Source organism: Adiantum capillus-veneris, chromosome 23 (genome assembly GCF_014529385.1).
Source record: "Adiantum capillus-veneris isolate H3 chromosome 23, ASM1452938v2, whole genome shotgun sequence".
NCBI lineage: Eukaryota > Viridiplantae > Streptophyta > Polypodiopsida > Polypodiales > Pteridaceae > Adiantum > Adiantum capillus-veneris.
The window spans coordinates 48434809-48452929 of record NC_140953.1 but is presented as its reverse complement, the minus strand read 5'-3'; the positions used below and the strand labels follow the sequence as shown (position 1 = coordinate 48452929).

The following is an 18121-nucleotide window of genomic DNA, read 5'->3' as shown; positions in this document are numbered from 1 at the left end:
ACCAAGATTGTAGATGATATTGACATCATATCTTGCTTAAATTTTCTTTTGGATAATTTATATATAACCGTTGATGACTCTTTTTTCAGGCAAACAATTGTTATTTCTAAGAGCACCAATTGTGCTTTTTTTATGCTAAGTTTTATCTTTTTACTTATGAGTTTGATTTTATTGAGCGTTTTGTCCTAACACTTGGCCAATTTTTTTACACAAGTTATGCCATGTAAGACGCTTTGTAGATGATCTTTTTTTTTCTCAAAGTTTTTCCTTTTCAAGATTTTATCTTCTTGAATTCTAGTTTTGTAGGTGGAGGAATTTATCCTAAGGAGTTTTGTGAACTTAAATGTACCACAAATAGTGATTGTTGTGTCTTAAGATTTTTCAAACTCCCTTGGTATTGGAGATAGATATCTATGATAAACACCTTCAACCGGAATATGCCAATCTAAATATCATGATTATAGCTCACATTTCTTTGAACATTTTATTTTTAGCTAAATATGGTGTCATTTGCTCTCAACTATTTAAATTTTCTTGTCTTTGTTCTAATAAATCTACTTTTGTTGTTAAGTCATGTTATCTTATTTCCTTACAGGTTGAGAAAGGATACTAATTCAAAAGAATCATTAAATTTGTTCATTTTTGCATCATAGAAAGTTTCTTTTCAATGATTCTTCTGAATGTTCAAGATAATCATGACTAAAATCAATAAAAGTGGGGAGCTTAAAAGCCCACTTATTGTTTGACTTAGTAACACCCTATTTTGATGTTTGATCTCTAGCGCTTCTAGTATTTTTGCCCAAGCTTGACAATTGCTATCCTTTATCATGGTTGAGTATGCCCATTACCTCCAAAGGGTGATAGAAATTCAGCTCGTTGGTTTTACAGACTACGTTCAAGGCATGAATGACCTCTATACAAACCTGCACCTACTCTTCGGCATTGATGACGTAAGTAGGGAAGTCATAGGTGTTGTCCAAGCTATGCATGATAAAGGTGATAATCTTATTCTTCCTGTTTGGACAAGCAGGGAAGTTGAGGTCATGTATTGTCAAGTTTGGATCTTTGTACTTGTTTGGTTATTTTTAACCTCTTCTTCGTAGGTTTGTAGTAGTATTCATTTCTAGTAATTAGCTTACATTAGGACTTAAGAATTTTTTCCTTCAAAAGTTTTTGTGTGGAGTCTTATTTCTAGGATTAAGTCTTTGAGATGTCTTATCCTTTTTAGTTTTAAGTTGAGTACTTACTTAAGGCTTTAGCCAAGCGACTTATTTTGCTTATGCCTTTTTTCAAAACATTTTTAGTGAGTGAAATTAGACCGCAAGTTGGTGACACCAGAAGCTACAATTTTTCATGATATAATTACGTCAATGCATAGAGCTCTTACGTGTGGTTACAACGCAACAGATGGCAATGCAATGTGATAATCGACAAGGGAGTAGAAGCATGAGAAGGAGAGATGTGAGTGCCGTTAGCTCACGCTTTGTATTTCTTATCCAAAAACTTAATAATAACTTCACAAAATTGGCTTTTATACCTTAGCCAATCTTTCTTTGGTCAAAAACTAATCATCTGGGAGCTCTAACTAAGAATGACTTGATACAATCTGGAAGCTTATAGCATCCACTTGGCAGATAGGATAATAATTTGTTTTATCTAGTTTTTTTTAGTAGCAAATAAAGTGATTTAGTTTTTTCTTTTTTTTCTTGTGTCCCTTGCTTTTGTAGTTTTGTGAGTGTTTTGTTCCCTTTTATAATTCGTGAGTCCAGACTATTGTGAACTTATGAAGGTATAATTTTTCAGTCATCTAGCGGACATACAAATTTGTTTGATTTTAGTCGGAGTAGTAGTGACCGGTTGTTGAGCTTCATGGAGATATATTGGGAGGGTGTGCATATCCCAATAGCTACACATCTTATATTCATATGTCGATGAGAGTTTATGTGTGTGTATTATTTTTATTTCTCATGTTAAATAAAGTCTTTTATAAATAACGAGTCTTTTTGGAATATTGGTTTTATTATGATCGATTGTGTAGAGTTTTTTATTTTGGTTTTTTTCTGTTATGTGAGTGATGTTTATCTTTTATGTTCTAATGTGTCTTGGTTTATTTATTTGTTGTTTTATATTTTTTATTTGTGTGGTTTTTTGTGATAAAGTATTAAAATACAACTTTCTACCATGCATGTTTTTAATTCATAATTGTTTTTCTTTAAACTCTTAACACTAGTTTGGTACGAAAACAAGACACTTAAGTGTCCTTTTTTTACAAATTTAGATGCCACTTTCTCAAACAATGTATTTAATAAAATCCTCTTGATATGTTTAAATATCTTAGTTAGAGGGTCTTTCAAAAATATAATCTTGTATTTTAGAAGCTATCATGATCAAGAAATATACTCATCAAGCGTACCCCCATAAAAATGTGATTGATGCTTTGAAGACATCAAATTTATGTGCTCAAGAAAAATGAAGAGACCTTGTAGGAAATTGTACATAAATTTTTCATAATTGCTATAGATAATTGCAAGTTTCATGTGCAAAAAAATTTACTTGAGAGTATATCAAATAATGGAAAGTTCTACTTGTTTAATATGGCCATTTCAAGCATATCGTTGTATATAAAGATAAACATGTTTTTGATGTATTTGTGAGGTTTAGAAAGCGATACATTGCTTACCCTCTCCATTGAGGATTTAAGATGGCAAGTAGAAGTGCTTTGGTAAGCAACAATTATTGGATCATTTCAAATATTCAAAACTACATATGCAAAAACTTTGATATTTTAATTCTTAAGACACAAGCAATTAAAACCTCAAATAACTTCAAACTTTCCATGTAGATTAACTAAATGTGTTAAAGTACATGGTATGGACACAATTGGGCCACCTAAAACCTTCATTTCAATGTTATTGTAGAGGACTCAAGATTTTTAAGAGTTTTTGCACGGTAAAAAATTCAAGATAGGGTTCAAGCAACGAGACTTAACTAAGTTGGGGAGACAAAAAATTTCTTGCTTTCTTGGTTTCAACACATAAAGTCATTTGTAGTTGTCAAGTTGCACTAGAATAGCCCCAATTCCATGAGAGGACCTTTGAAAGGCCAAAATATACTCTTAGCCAGCACGTACTCAAGTATGAAATTATGTCTATACCTTGCAAATGACTTGGAAACTATTCCTTGAAGGTCATTCCAATGTTTGTAATTCTAAGTACCAACACTTGGCTTTTACAAACATAGAAAAGGTCATCACTACAAAAAGATATTAAAATTTTATGATTTTTTTGGCAAATTGCTTAAAATTTTACTAAAATTTATGTCTTAGAACTTACCACAATTCTTTTCATAGGGCTTGTATATTGACATGGAGAAAAATCCATTGTTTTCTTTCCCTCATAACCAACCTATGATAGAGGCAAGGTGTAGAAAACTTCTTTCTAGCTTGACTAATAAATTACCAAAACTTGGTAGGAACACAGGACACTTTAATGTCTCAAGACACTTGAGTATCCAATTACAGGACTAGTGTTAAAATATAAAAATAGCATGTTAATTTGGGTCCTTTGGATCAAAGGTTTCTTGTGCGATTTCATGAAATATCTCTTGTGAGAGGAGAGGTTTAGTGATTCTAGCAAGGGATCACATGCACGCGTCGATTGCACGCTATTGTCAATGATCTTTTGAGTGTACCAAGGGATCACAAGCACGCGTCAATTGCACGCTATTGTCAATGATCTTTTGAGTGTACCAAGCAGATTTATTTAAGAACCTCACTGCTTGGTAGCATCCCTGCTATACAAGTGACGGGTGTGGTTAGCACCAATCTAGCCTTGGGATCTTTAGCCTTAAGGCGGGTGTTGATCTGAAACATTGACCTTACTATAGAAATGAAACACTCTTACTTCTTCTTCAACTTCAACCAGCAATATTGATGGCTCTCAATTACGTCTTTTGGACCGTTGTTTCTTTTCAATAGTTAGAAGTACTCATAATCTGTATCAAGAAAGATTTTAAGTTTTTTAGCTAAGTTTAATTTGAAGAATCTGCATGTTTTTTATGATGGTCCTATTCGTTGGGATTCTTTCAAGAATGTCTTAGTTAATACTCATTACACAAGTTCTTTCATTAAAGCTCTCAATCATTTGAGGCGTTTAACAAAAAAACATCTTATGGTAAATCGTCCTTTAAGTATTGTTCATACCTCTCAAGTTTCTCAAAGCCATAGAAAAAGCAATTTCTAGTTCCCTAGTAAAGTTTGAGGAGTCTTTTAGAGTTCAAGGCGTCTTTCTGCATGGGAAGTCTGTAGTCCTCAAGAAAGCTTCTTTGAAATTATCATCTTGCTCTAGGAATGTTTCTTTAGGAGGGAATAGCTTATCTTCTTGTGATCGTTATGCTCTTAGGAAATATCATCGTGATTTTGCAATCTATCTCGTAAATAAGTGCTCTAACAACTTTGTTGTTACGTGCAAAAAGTTCTATTTAGAATGCCTTTTAGTTGAAGTAAACTCTCAAACTTACAATGGTTGTAATCTTTCCATGCAAGAGGTTATCTTGAAACATTAACACTTTTGTAAGTCTTTTGGTTTCACGTGCCAGTCTAAATGACCTTTTTTGTATACAGTTTGGAAGTTCCACAAAATCCTATAAAACCTAGATTTATAGATGCTTCTTGTAACACCTCTTTGACAAAGGTTTCCAAATGGCTTACCCCTATGGACACCAATTGTGCTATTTTTCTTGCTAATTTCTACCTTTTATGGAGCCTCTTGTCCTTGCTAACACTTGGCCAATTTTTTTCCACAAGTTATGCAATGTAAGACGCTTTGTAGATGATCTTTTTGTTCTCGACGTTCCTTTTTCTCAAGATTTTATCTACTTGAATTCGAGTTCTGTAGGTGGAGGAATTTATCGTAAGGAGTTTTGCGAACTTAATTGTACCACAAATAGTGATTGTTGTCTTTTTAGACCTTAAGATTTTTCAAACTCTCTTGGGATTGGAAGTAGATATCTATAATATACACCTTGAATCGGAATATGCCAATCTAAATATCATCAATATGCCTCACACTTCTTCAAACATTTCTCTTTTAGCTAAATACAGTGTCATAAGCTCTCATCTATTTAGATTTTCTCGTCTTTGTTCTAGTAAATCTACTTTTGTTGTTAAGTCGTGTCGTCTTATTTCTTTACTCGTTGAGAAAGTAAACTCATTCAAAAGAATCATGAAAAACGTTAGTTCATTTTTGCATCGTATAAGTTTATTTTCAATGTCTCTTCCTTTGGATGTTCGAGATAATAAGTACTAAATTCAATAAAAGTGGGGAGCTTAAAAGCCCACTTATTGTTCGACTTAGTAACACGTTATTTTGATGTTTGATCTCTAGCGCTTCTAGTATTTTTGTTCTAGCTTGACAAATGCTTATCATGGCTAAGTATGCCCATCACCTCCAGAGGGTAGTAGAAACTCAGCTCATCAGTTTTATAGAGTACGGTCAAATTATGAATGACCTCTATACAAACATGCACCTACTCTTGGGCATTGACGACACAACTGTTGTCCAAGCTATGCATGATAAAGGTGATAATCTTATTCGTCCTTTTTAGACAAGCAACGAAATTGAGGTCACATATTGTCAAGTTTGGATATTTCTACTTGTTTGGTTATTTTCATCAGTCTCTTCTTCGTAGGTTTCTAGTAGTATTCATTTCTAGTATTTAGCTTACATTAGGACAAAGAATTTGTTCAGCCTGATCTCCAAGATTAAGTCTTTGAAATGTTTTATCCTTCTTGGTTTACAGTTTAGTACTCATTTCAAGTTTTAGCCAAGTAAAATACTTCCAACTTATTTTGCTTCTACCTTTTCTAAAAAGGTTTGTAAGTAAATAATGGTTTTTGTTTAGTAGCACAATAAAGTGATATAATTCTTTTTTTTTCTTGTGTTCTTTGCTTTTGTAGTTTTGTGAGTGTTTTATCCCCTCTTATATTTGTGAGTTCAGACTATTCTGAACTTAAGAAGGTATATACATATTACCACCTCCAAAGATATCTTCAGAGTCTGACTGGGGCTTTCCTTTTTTTTTTGTTTGGGAGGGGGGGGGGGGGGGGGGGGGGGGGCGAGATTTTGACGTCATAGGAACAATCCAAAGAGCCCTCAAAGACCTATCTGACAAGTCTTGACTCAAGATGCAATACTCCAGTATGAGAGAGAGAGAGAGAGAGAGAGAGAGAGAGAGAGCTTATGTTTTGATATCTTCATGTGCTCACTCAGGTGTGAAGTGATCCTGAGAGAAGGAAAGTGTATAATGAACTGAGGGAAGTGAGTTTAAATGCAGACTTTAAAGAGACAAGGGACCTCTTCCACGAAGTTTTCAAACTTTCAAGCCCACTGGATGTCAATGCAAAGGAGACCGGGAGTCTGCAAGTCACTCTTGAGAAAGTTTTTGAGTCAGCTTTGGAAGTGACAACAAAACCTGGGACCACCCGCAAAGCACCTCCCATTGAGCGCACCTTCTCCTGCTCTCTTGAGGAGCTCTATAATGGAGTACTACCAAAGGTCAAGATTTCAACAAATGAGACACATTCAAGCGGGTGATTACATGGTTAATCTCAAGAAGTGCAAAGTACTCCAAACATCACTGTGGGTGTTCTTGATAGAGGAAAAACTGCACAAAACATACAAGAGGCACGGTGATGACTTGATGATGGTGGCAAGAGTTGATCTTGTAGACACCCTCACTGGTTACACAGCTCATGTGGACACTTCAGATTCTCATAGTGCCGTGCGTAGATGTGCTGCACCCTGGCTGGGAGGTAATTGTAAAAAATGAGGGCATGCCGATGTGTGCATTTGAGGAGAAATCTCAGCAACGAAGGAAGTGCATGTTTATGAGATGCTTGAGCTGCAAAAGACAGAAAGAGAAATATTGCACTTTGACATTGTGTTTCCAGCTCAACTTTCTGCACTGCAAACGGCTGCAATTGGTCATGCTCTTGAGGAGCTGAAATAACTGATCTTAACCCAAACTGACTACTGCCTCTAAAATGACTGAGGCAGCTGCAGTCCATGTTTAAAGATGTAAAATTTTTATTAAAAAAACCCATGTTTGTACAGAAAGAGGAAATATTATAGAACAATCATATTGACGACTCACGATGTTGTAAACTATTCGCCCCTGGAATAAAAATATGATTACCTACACAAAGAAAATTTTAAAGGTAAATTAACTATATTTGAAAACTTTTCTACTAAATGTCCCTGAAAATTTCAATATTACTAGGTGGGATTACACTAAACCCAGGCTTTTTTCAAGCGCTGATACTAATGCAGAAGCTTGACATCAAAATTCTTCAGAAATTGCCAGGTAGCTAAATTTTCAGACAGACACTGGCATTAAAACAAAAACCTTAACAGCTGGTTCTTACAAAGTGACAAACAAAATTCAATTAGCACATAATCCCTTGGAATTTTCCAAGGCCCGGCCCGCATGCACATGAGAATGTAATGTCACATCTGCATGCTCCCACATGTCTTGAAAAGCCCATCAATGATTCTCCAGGTCCCTGGAGCTGAAAACTTGCTCAAAATGATTATTTTGTTTATACAAAAACAATAACACCCACATTTTTTTGGGGGGTAAATAGACCGTGAAAATATATTAGGAAGAGAAACGAAAGTACATCACGATATCCCTTGGAAGAGAGAGATTCTCTCGCTCATTCTATCGCTTCCAATGCTGCAAAGTTCAAAAAAATCAAGCTGCTCTTCATGATATTACAAAGAATGTGGAAAATGACCCTAAGTTGTGTCTGGAGGAATTCCAAAAAAAAAAACCCCTCAGTTTTTATTGGTGTTCTAAGTCACTCTCATTCACAATCGATTTTTCTACTGTTACAACTGTTTTGTTGTCATCTGCTGCAATTGTGGTACTTTTCAATGCAACCTCACTCTCATTGTCTACCAGCTTGTAGCTTGTGATGACCACCTTCTTCTCACCCTCAATCACATCCAAGACTTCATCAATCCGCTCTTCGATTGTCTCAGTTGCTTTTGTAACCTACAAAGCAAAATCTCTCTCTCTCTCTCTCTCAAACAAAAAGGGCTTTCAGCCTCGCATTACTTAAAAACCTTTCCATAAAGGGGGAGATGACAACAACGTTGTTTTCTTTAGTATGTGAAAAACCTCTGTTTAAAGCCTCATACAATAATGACCTTACTGACATCAAATCTAATGGTCAGTAGTATGTATGTCTGCTACGGCTTCCAAAAAATTGAATTCAATACATACATGTAACATAGTGCAAAGAAACATCAAGGGAAAGGTAAGCCAATGTCCTTATACAGAGACTACAATTCTTTTGACTTTCAATTGACATGAGGCTTCTCATTTCCTATAGAATTACCCTTCACTATTGCGTTTTTTATATTTGGAAAGATTTGTCATTTTTCTGAAATAGAGGCTTCTCATTTCCTACAGAATTACCCTTCACTTTTGCAATTTTATATATGGAAAGATTTTTCATTTTTATAGAGACCTACTGCCTCATATGTGCTTCATTTGTTTTAGAACGCCCACACGAAGCTTCACATTGTTTGGGCACACACACATTGTAAAGAACTCATGAGGTAGGCCTGTGTCACACTGGACACCAGCCCCCTCCTCATTGTGTTTGGCCACCCAAGCACTTTCACATAGGGTTTTGTGTGATAAGTTGGTCACTATTGTCATCAAGTCACGGTTACCCAAGTGGTAGGTATCCGCACTTCGCACTGATTGACATAGTTCAAACCCAATTGCCGCCACCCTCTTTGCAATCGGCCAGCCTTCTTGAACAATTGGACGAGGGCCCCTCTAACATGAGTGCGAGGCTATCTTGCACCTTGGCTCGACGAATGGCTATTCTATTACGTCCTCCGACATCAAGATGGGCACTTGCAGTTATGTCCGGCCAGTGTGAACATGGTCCTTTGGTTATGCAGTCCTATAAATAGGACTTGAGTCTCATTTGTGAGACATCTTGTGTGATCATCACACTTGGACTCTTGGCCCTTGGCAACTCTACCTGCACACCCCTTGTGGCAAAGGCTAGCCCACTTGGCTGCAGGCTCCCAGGCTCGGAGGTGAGCTTGATGTCCGTTCACTATGTGTGTCTAGGTGTCAGTTTGGCTTGTGTCATGTCATGTATGCAAGATGGATCCAGCGCGGGACTAACATTGGTATCAAAGCCTCTTCCTGCTCGTATGCATAACATGGCGATGGGTACGAAACCACTAGAGCTCATGGGGCTGTGATGGCCCAACCTGACAGGCTCCCCCAACTCTCATATAGGGTGGTATGGGATGCTACTAGCGAGAGAGGAGGGCAAGGGGGGCACATGCCAGCCGGTCGTGAGAGTCTGGTGAATTCTTTTCACGAATTCTCATGTGTGGAATGTTGATTGCTGGAGGCAATCACATGGATGCAAGGTGTATCTTTTCGTTACCCTCTCCGAAAGCTATGTGCGCTTGAGGGTGTCCTTGGGAGCTGCCACTCTAAGGACATGGCAGCACCCTCCGTAAGTATCTCATGGTGAGAGTGTTTGTTCATTTTGAAGTATGTTTAGGAGTCATTGGAAAGAGGAGCAGATAGTTTTAGCGTAATGGTCGCAGTTTATGGGGAAACCAGCCTATAGGTTGCGATGGTGTTCTCTGCGCTGGAAGCTTGGGGTTTGGTGATTCTGCACCAGCTGCACTGAGCAAGCGGCACCACTGCGCAGGCGCTACGCTGGTTCAGTAGGGCGCAGCGCGCAAGCTGGAGGGAAACCAATGGAACAACTGGCGGCAGGAGCGGCGCAGGGCGGAAGTAGGTGGTTGGTTCAGGACAGGGCATGACACGGCGTAAGCAGCTCGAAGGCAGGGGGGTGCCCAGGCATCGTCTCTAATCTAGGGCGACACTCAGGGGCGGTGACTAATGACGGCCACACATTCGAAGGACGGTTCCCCTTTAACACTAGTCTAGTAACTTAAGGGTTCCTTTTACTTACGGAAGGGAGAGCCTTCCGTTCCTTTAGTGAGAGTACAAATGATAACAAACAAAGTGGAAAAACACTGTGACTGAAGGTGCTGAGACTGAGAGATAGAGAGAGAAGAATACGACACCAGAATGTTGTCAAACCCTCCTCCAAGGGCCCCACTCCCTATGGCGAGAGAGGTCTACGCTATTGATTGCACAAATCTCGTACAATGGTCTAAATGCTGACTCTATGTCGATGAGGACGGCGATGATGACGATGCCCTGAAATGCAGATGTTGAAATCTGCAAATAGCGGGCTAAATCTGTAAACGCTGAATCTGACCATGCGGTGAGGATCTGCGAGGTTTGGGGACTGCGATGCAGAGTCTGACTGCTGAAAACTGAAAACGTTGATGCAAATGGATGTTCTATCGCCCGGAATATGCAAAACGCTAGGTGATCTGCAAGTTGCTAGGCTGATCTGTTGTCTGCTGCAAAAACGCTAGGGAGGCTGATCTGCAATTTACTAACGCCAGGCTGATCTGCAATCTGCAAAACGCTGGGACTGATCTGCAGTTGCTGAAAACGCTAGGCTTCTTGATGGCTGAAAAAACGCTAAGTTGTTCCGCCGGGGGTCTTGCTGAAAAGGTGCACTGTCAGACACTGGGTCTCTGCTGCCTCTTCTGCCAGAAAGTGCCAGCGCTAGCTTTTCTTATATAGTCACTTGCAAGATTTGCCCGACCCAGTTTCCCAACAAAGTCACTTATTAATAATAAGTGAAAAATGGCTAAAATAGGGAAAATAGGTTCTGTGCACTGCAAAATTCTCTTGATGGATTCTGATGGTAATGTTGACGATCATGTTGTGTGCAACCAGAGGATATGCATCTACTCTAAGTGTCCGAACATGTACAGCCTACGAACAGACTCACAAAGGTGCCAGAATACTTCCTAAGCTAACTGAACCCTTGTCATGAAGTAGCTTGTCCACATGCACATAGGGTTAGATGTGCATGTGACATAATAGGACATAAAAGTGTCTTTTCAAGGTTTTGAAAAAAAAATCCAAAATCATAACAGATCCACTCATTATAAAAAATATTTTCATGAGCTTGTAGTTCAAAGACTACTACATATGGGAAAAATGATAAATTTGTAAAATTTCTCATGTCTTGGTCACAACAAGCCTCCAAATTTAATGGACCAATGCATTTTGCCCAAAACAGCCATTTCTTACGGTTGATTGCATATAAATAAGAGTAGGGATTTTTGTAGGACATGAGATAAAATTATCCGTTAATTCAAAGGGTTGGGGATCACAAAATATGGTTACTTTTGTTTCACTATTTTTTTTTGGGACAAAAAAATAGGTACAAAAAAGTAGCATTTTTGCCATTCTACGGACCTATCATCAAAGTTTCTATAGTCACGCTCAATACAGATACTATATACATGTTTTCTTAGTTCCCTTTGGGCCTTTGGATCCAAAAGGAGCTATGGAGCATGTCAAAAGAATAATGGATCTCTTACTAAGTGGAACCTTGGGACAATGATGAAGTGCTAAATACAGCAAATATGACAAAACAGGGTTTAGCATTATGACCTCTAGAATCCCATAGAAACTACTCAATATCTAGTCAAATTTATAGTTTATGATTAGATATGGTTACTACCTACAAAATACACACAATTTGCCTAAGAAACTAGTAATATTGAGAAAGCTACACTTGCTACACTAAAATGTCTCGTATTCTTCAACGACTAAAAAACTCAACCATCATTATATACTATGCTATATAGCATATTAGGTCCCCCAAAACTCAAGGAAAATTAGATTTATGTTATACATGACACTTACACAATCAAAATTGCATTTGAATATCAAGAAATCCACCCAAAAAATCATAAAAGTGTTAATTTTGGCCAAAAAAAAGGATTAGGCAATTCTTGTAATTTGGTCATAACTTTCAATTTTAACAGTTAGTTATCCCTAGAAGTGTCAAAACATGTTGAGAACTACAAAGGCTTATCGTCTAGCAATCTAAACCTCACAAACATGAAGTTTAGAGCAGTATAGTTACAAAAATTTGGAAAAAAAAAACAAAAAAAGGACCCGTTTTTTCACACAATTTAGGTTCAAAAATGTTGTGCAAGAGTAAGGTTAATGGTGAGATTGATATTACAAAAAAAAAAGTCAAGTTTTTTCAGCTCATAGAAATTCGTTTTCATACTCTCCAAATTATTCAAGCAAACTGGTCACTTAACAGGACACAAAAGTGTCCAAGGCCATAAAAGTGTCTTGTTACCAACTAGTGTTAAAAATTTAGGGAAGCCTTAACGTAACTGCCCAATTCCTTTTACTGACCACCTTTTTTTGAAAAGAAGTGTAAGCTTCACCCCTCATTAACACACACACCTATAAAAGGCCAACAAAGCCCCCATTTTTGGTCACTCCTGCAAATCTCGAGCACTCTCCTAAACCGCTCCATTCCTCTCTCGAGACTCTTCGCCTCTATCTCCGCATGCTACATCTGAACCCTCTGTTCCATCGTAAACAAGGACGTGAAATTCTCTAGTCACCGTGCGTCCTCTCTCACTTTTAGACTTAGCACCATGACATCGCACGACGCTTCTCTGCACGAGAATGGCACCGCTAGCACGCATCAACCCATGGAGGAGGCACCTCTTTCTTTTCCCGATTCCACACACACGCACGGGCTTGGTCCCGAGGGTTCTTCTCCCCCGTCTTCCGCCTCCAACGCATCTCTCGTCGTCGTACTGTAGCAACAATTAGCAGAGATGCAGAGGCAACTCGGGGAGTTGCGTGCCACGCAGGTCCCGTTTTCGCCTGCAACCATGAGCACTTTGCCTCTTCAGTTTCGTCCCAACCCCTTCAAAGGGGAAAACAAGGAATGTGAGAAGACCGCCATTGACTCATGGCTGGCGAAATGGACGGCCTACTCTGATTTGTATCAATTCACTGATGCCAAGCACATTAGTAAAATACAAATCATGCTCCACGGCAAGGCATATGCGTGGTGGGCTGGGTTACGACCTAAGCCAACGACTTGGGCAGACTTCCAGACAGTCTTTTGCGCTCGATTTGTGCAAGTCGATAAGATCCAGTGCTTCAAGAAGCTGTTCAAGTTGAAGATGGGTAAGAAAACCCTGGACGCTTACTCACAGGAATCCAAGGACTTCGTCCACAAGACGAAAGCCTTGGAGAAACCGCAAGTTATATTGCAGATGCTCTATCTATTTGGATTGTTGTCGGCTTACCAAAATGAGGTATTGCGAAATCCCGTCACTTCGCTAGAAGACATCTATAAGTTTGCCAAGAACTATGATAATACCTTGGCGGCTTCTGGAGGTGGCCCACCGGATGGAGAGACTCCTCGTCGTGGAGGGGTGTTCAAACGCTTTCGCAGCCACAAGTCAACCATCGGACCCTCTGCAGAAGAAATCTAAGCATGACAACAAAAATTCTAAGCATGACGGCAAATCAAGGGCAGCTTGCATGGAGGATCAAAAGAAGAACCATTGTTTCCGGCCACTTCCGCGGTGACAAGGCGTGTCCGAGGCAAAAGAGGAAGCCGTCTACCTCCGCATCGGCGACTACTTCGGTAAATGTCGTCGACAATCCAGGTACTTTGTCTTTTCTGATTTAGAGTTTTTTAACATTAATGCACGTAGTTGCCCTGGTTGTCGCATTAATAAAAATGTAATTAGCCCGCACGATCTTCTCCGCGTTAGAGAGATCAATGGCCATGCCCTGACGGTCTTATTCGACAGACGGCTCTACTCATAATTTTATTTCTTCTCGTGTGGTACAGGCGCTTAAGCTCAACACGTCACCCGTAGACCCTTATCTGGTCCGTTATGCGGAACGTCGGAGCGATCAATGGACTGAGGTTATGCCGCAACTCAACCTCCGAATCCAACGTTACCACGAAGGCTTGGACTTCCGCATCGTGGGCCTTGAGGGCCTTGAGCACGTAGATGTTATTTTAGAAATGCCATGGTTTTATGATAAGACAGCTTCTCTGTCTATCCATTATGTATCGCATACAGTTTTCTTTGAACTTGATGGTGTGTACCATGTGGTTGAGGAATCTCCTTCTTCCCTGACCGCTAATTATGATGTAAATCTGCTTTCAGCTAATTAATTCAATGCGTTGTTTCATGATTCCAATGTTCAATTGCAGTTTGTTGGGGTAAAAATTCTATTGTTAATTTTCTATCACATTGTTATTCTTTATCTTTCAAAAAGTGATGATACTGCACTTAAAATTTCTGAATCTCTGTCTGATCATGATGTAACTGTTAAGCGTTATTTGGATTCCGTTTTGGCTGAATTTGCAAACGTCTTTCTGTCGTATTTACCACATGGGCTTCCACCGTCTCGTGGGCTTGATCTCGATCATAAGATAGAGCTTCTGCCCGGTAGCCATCCTGTCTCTCGGCAACCTTATAGGTTCAGCCCAAAACAGGAAGACGAGATAGCTAAGCAGCTTCAAGCATATCTTGCCAAAGGTCTTATTGAACCTAGTAAGTCTCCGTGGGGCGCTCCGTTTTTCTCGCTAAAAAGGACGACGCTGTCGTGCCGTGGCACGTACTTAGTGTGAAATAAAAACATTCACCTCACTTTTGACACATGTTGATGCATGGAAAGAAAAACAATAATGTACATATCGTGATATATGCTAAAGCGGCTACTGCGGTCGCTATCATGTACATACCTATCCGGGGAGTCGTGGCCCTGGATGTGGCTCATTTGCGTGCTTTTTCACTTGATAAGATGCTTAATTTGGTTTGACAATGTACATAGTCCAAGTGTTTCATAGTGGCACACTCATCTCGCCTACAAAGACTGATGCGGGCAAAAACTGTCAAAAATAGCAGCTAACAGGCGCCGTTGCAGAATTGCATGGAAAGTGACCCCAAATGGTATATGGATAAAAAATCATGCTTATCTATGCTTTTTATGTTTATGCGAGTGATCCCACAAATTTAGGGATTTTCCTGACTCCGTTTGGGATTTTTCGCATCAAAAATGACATTTTTTGGGTCAAAAAGCTGAAAATGGCCTAGTTTTGGTCCAAAGTGGCAAAATGGCCCAAAAATTGACATATCAGCTCATATTGCCGTGGGAAAGAGGGAGAAGGGGGCTTTTTACAAAAAAAAGCCAACAATTTTTCTCTATTGTGTAATAGCTTTCATGGTTGCCCAATCTCTGTGTGCTGCAGTCCCGCCTCTTTAAAATCTTGTATTTGAGCTAGTGAGGGAGTAAATTAGGGTTTCCCCTTATCAAAATGGTGTGTGGGATTCACTTTAGAAGCTCATAAATCTCTGCAAAATCAAAAAATTGTCGTCGTGAAGGTGGACGCTCGAGCATTCCTTTCAATTGTTTGATGCTACGACTATATAATTGGGGGCGAGGCTACATGATACCATGAAAGAGGTTTGGGTTTTGATTGAGAATTGTGCTTGTATGAGCATCGAGGTTTCATGGCTGAAACATTAGTGTTTTTCAATGGTCTTCTTAAGTGAAATTGAATGTGATTTGGTGATCCTCTTATCATACTCTCGACTACGAGAACAAGCAGACTCCAAGCACGATAGGAAAGAGGATTTGTGACTTTGTTGTCATGAACGCTCTTAGATTTTCTGTCACCCTTAGAAAGAGGGTTGGTGATTCTCCACAAACACTTTCTCACAAAGTGTTTGTGACTCTCATCACGAACTCTCACAGCCAGAGGTTCTGCACCTTCCCAGTTAGACCTCACACTTTCCGACATTTCTGGTGAACCCGACGCGAAGTTGCTAGGGTGGGAGTTTGTGAATTGGTCTAGACACTTGGTTAGCCATGGAAGAAAATCAAGAGACACATGGGATGCACTTTGATCCTACAGTCATGCAGATGTTTCAAGCATTTGCCATGTACATGCAGCAACAACAAGCAGCAGACAGAAGCCAGATTTCAACCACAAAAGCACTACAGTCCATTGTGAAGAGAATTGACCAGTTTGATGGCAAGGACATCACAAAGTATCTACGAGATTATATGAAGGAAATGGAGTTGAACCGAGTGTGTGAGGAAGACATGGTTCGAAGTTTTGAGCTAGTTTGTGTCCCAGAGATCAAAGACTGTATTAGGACAATTCAAAATGCTCATGGAAGAAATTGGGAGGAATTCAAGCTTGCTCTAAAAGAAGACTACTTTATGGAGAACTCTGAGAGGGTGACCAAAAGAACTTTCGTAGATTGGGTTGCAAAGCCTAAAGAAGGGATTTCTGCTACAGAGCTTCTCAGAGAGTTTGAGCGACACTATGCTCAACTATCACAAATTGAACAAGCTTCCTTGGATAAGGAGAAGGTAGAACTTTTCCTACAAGCAGCGGGCAAAGAAATTGAAGAAAAGTTAGAGCTTCTCTTGGAAGACAAAGATGCAGAGCAAGGTTTGAAGACAAGGTGGAATGATGTACAAGATGCAGTCTCCTTGTTGGCAAAAAGACAACGCAAAAGAGACAAGATGGTGGTGAACAATGGTGCTCCAATTCCTGCTATTACTGAGAAGCAGCCAAAACCTTCTATTGTAGCTTCTAAGGATGATGGATCTATGCTTGAAGAACTTGTGAAGGGCATACGTGAGCTGAAATTAAAGCTAGCAAGGCTAGAAGAAAAGGGGCAAACGTCTGGACAGTCATCAAGTCAAAGACCTTCAAACAAAGAGGGATTTGTAAATAGGTGCATCTGGTGTGACAACCCAGACCATCCAAGAAGGGACTGTGAAAGCTTCAAAGATGCCTTGGGTAAAGATCTTGTCTTCTTCAAAGAAGGGAAGATACATCTTAGTGAAACAGTGAAGCCCTTGGCGACCAACTTTGGCAAAGGAGGGATGAAAAAGCTAGTTGAGGACATGAAAACCAATCATGCTATCTCAATGGTTAAAGCAACAGCATTTGGCTTAAAGGCTGGTCAAGTCATGCTCAAAGGGTCAAAATATATTGAAGACGTGAGTGAGGATGGTGAAGATGTCTGGCCATCGGCGATGGAGTTAGCTATGAAGGGAAAGTTGACTAAAGAAGTGTTACATGAAGCATGAGATTGTTCCGTCTTGAGACTGGGTGGAATGAACCTGTAGATGCTTTGTCAGTGCATGCCTACATTGCAAATTGTCGAGGAAACAAGGCACTTGTTGAAGAAAAACGCAGGAGAGAAAATGGGGATGAAGGCCCCTCAAAGAGGGCTACTAGAGGTGGAGGGAGAAAGGATCCGAGTCCCTCTCAAGAGCCCATGGCAAGGGAGCCTCCATCACAAGAAGTACCAATGAGAGATGCTGCATCAAAGGAGAAGCAAGATAAAGAAAAGAGCAAGGGAAAAAGCCCATCATACAAGCTACAATCAGATATTGAAGTTGCCACAGATTTAAAGAAAGTTTTAGAGGAAAGAATCTTAAATAGCAAGGTGGAGTTTACATTGAGAGAAGTCCTTGGCATTGCAAAAAGAGAGTTCCATGAGGGAATCATTGATATCATAAGAAGGAAGCGACAAGCTTTAACGGAGTCTATCCAATCAGAGGCTAAAGAGAGTGCTTCAAAGACACATGTGATACAAGTACAACAAATAGATGAAGATGAGAATTTTGTAAGCTACTACCAGTCTTTGGGCGGCAGAAATAGGCATGTTAAATTTGAAGATGAAGATGAAGACCAAGCAACTCATAAGAGCCACTATTCTAGAAACCATTGGGCAAGGGCTACAACACGAACCTTGGTTAAGGTGGAAGATCTTGAGGATCCTTATGTGGCCTTGATAGACCATGGTTCAGAGATTAACCTCATGTCCAAGAGTCTCTATATGAAGGGAAAGTGGCCAATTGATACTGACAATGGGTGGATGATTAGGACTGCAAACAACTCATCCGGGGATCTCTATGGTGCTTGTCCAAACGTTAATGTAACCATAGGGGATGTGAAAGGTGAGCAAAATTTCTTTGTTCAAGAGATGTCAAGCTATCCTCTAATCCTTGGACAACCATACATCACCACAGTGCGGATGGAGACAAAAGTATTGGATGATGGATCTGCCTATGCAAGGGTCAAAAGCAAAGATGGAAAACGAGCTGTTCA

General features: G+C 39.6%; 1 protein-coding gene and 1 pseudogene across 1 annotated transcript in view; one reads left to right on the top strand and one right to left on the bottom strand.

Annotated features, from left to right (window-relative positions):
* Positions 1-5424: 5424 nt before the first annotated feature.
* Positions 5425-7008, top strand: LOC147427750 (chaperone protein dnaJ A6-like; annotated as a pseudogene).
* Positions 7009-7814: 806 nt separating this feature from the next.
* LOC147427749 (uncharacterized) overlaps positions 7815-18121 on the bottom strand; it is a 33300-nt gene continuing 22993 nt past the window's right edge. Inside the window, exon 5 of the mRNA XM_086497068.1 lies at positions 7815-8055. Within this exon, the coding sequence (XP_086353194.1) occupies positions 7843-8055 (213 nt within the window). The 3' untranslated portion in view covers positions 7815-7842. The remainder of the gene's footprint in view (positions 8056-18121) is intronic.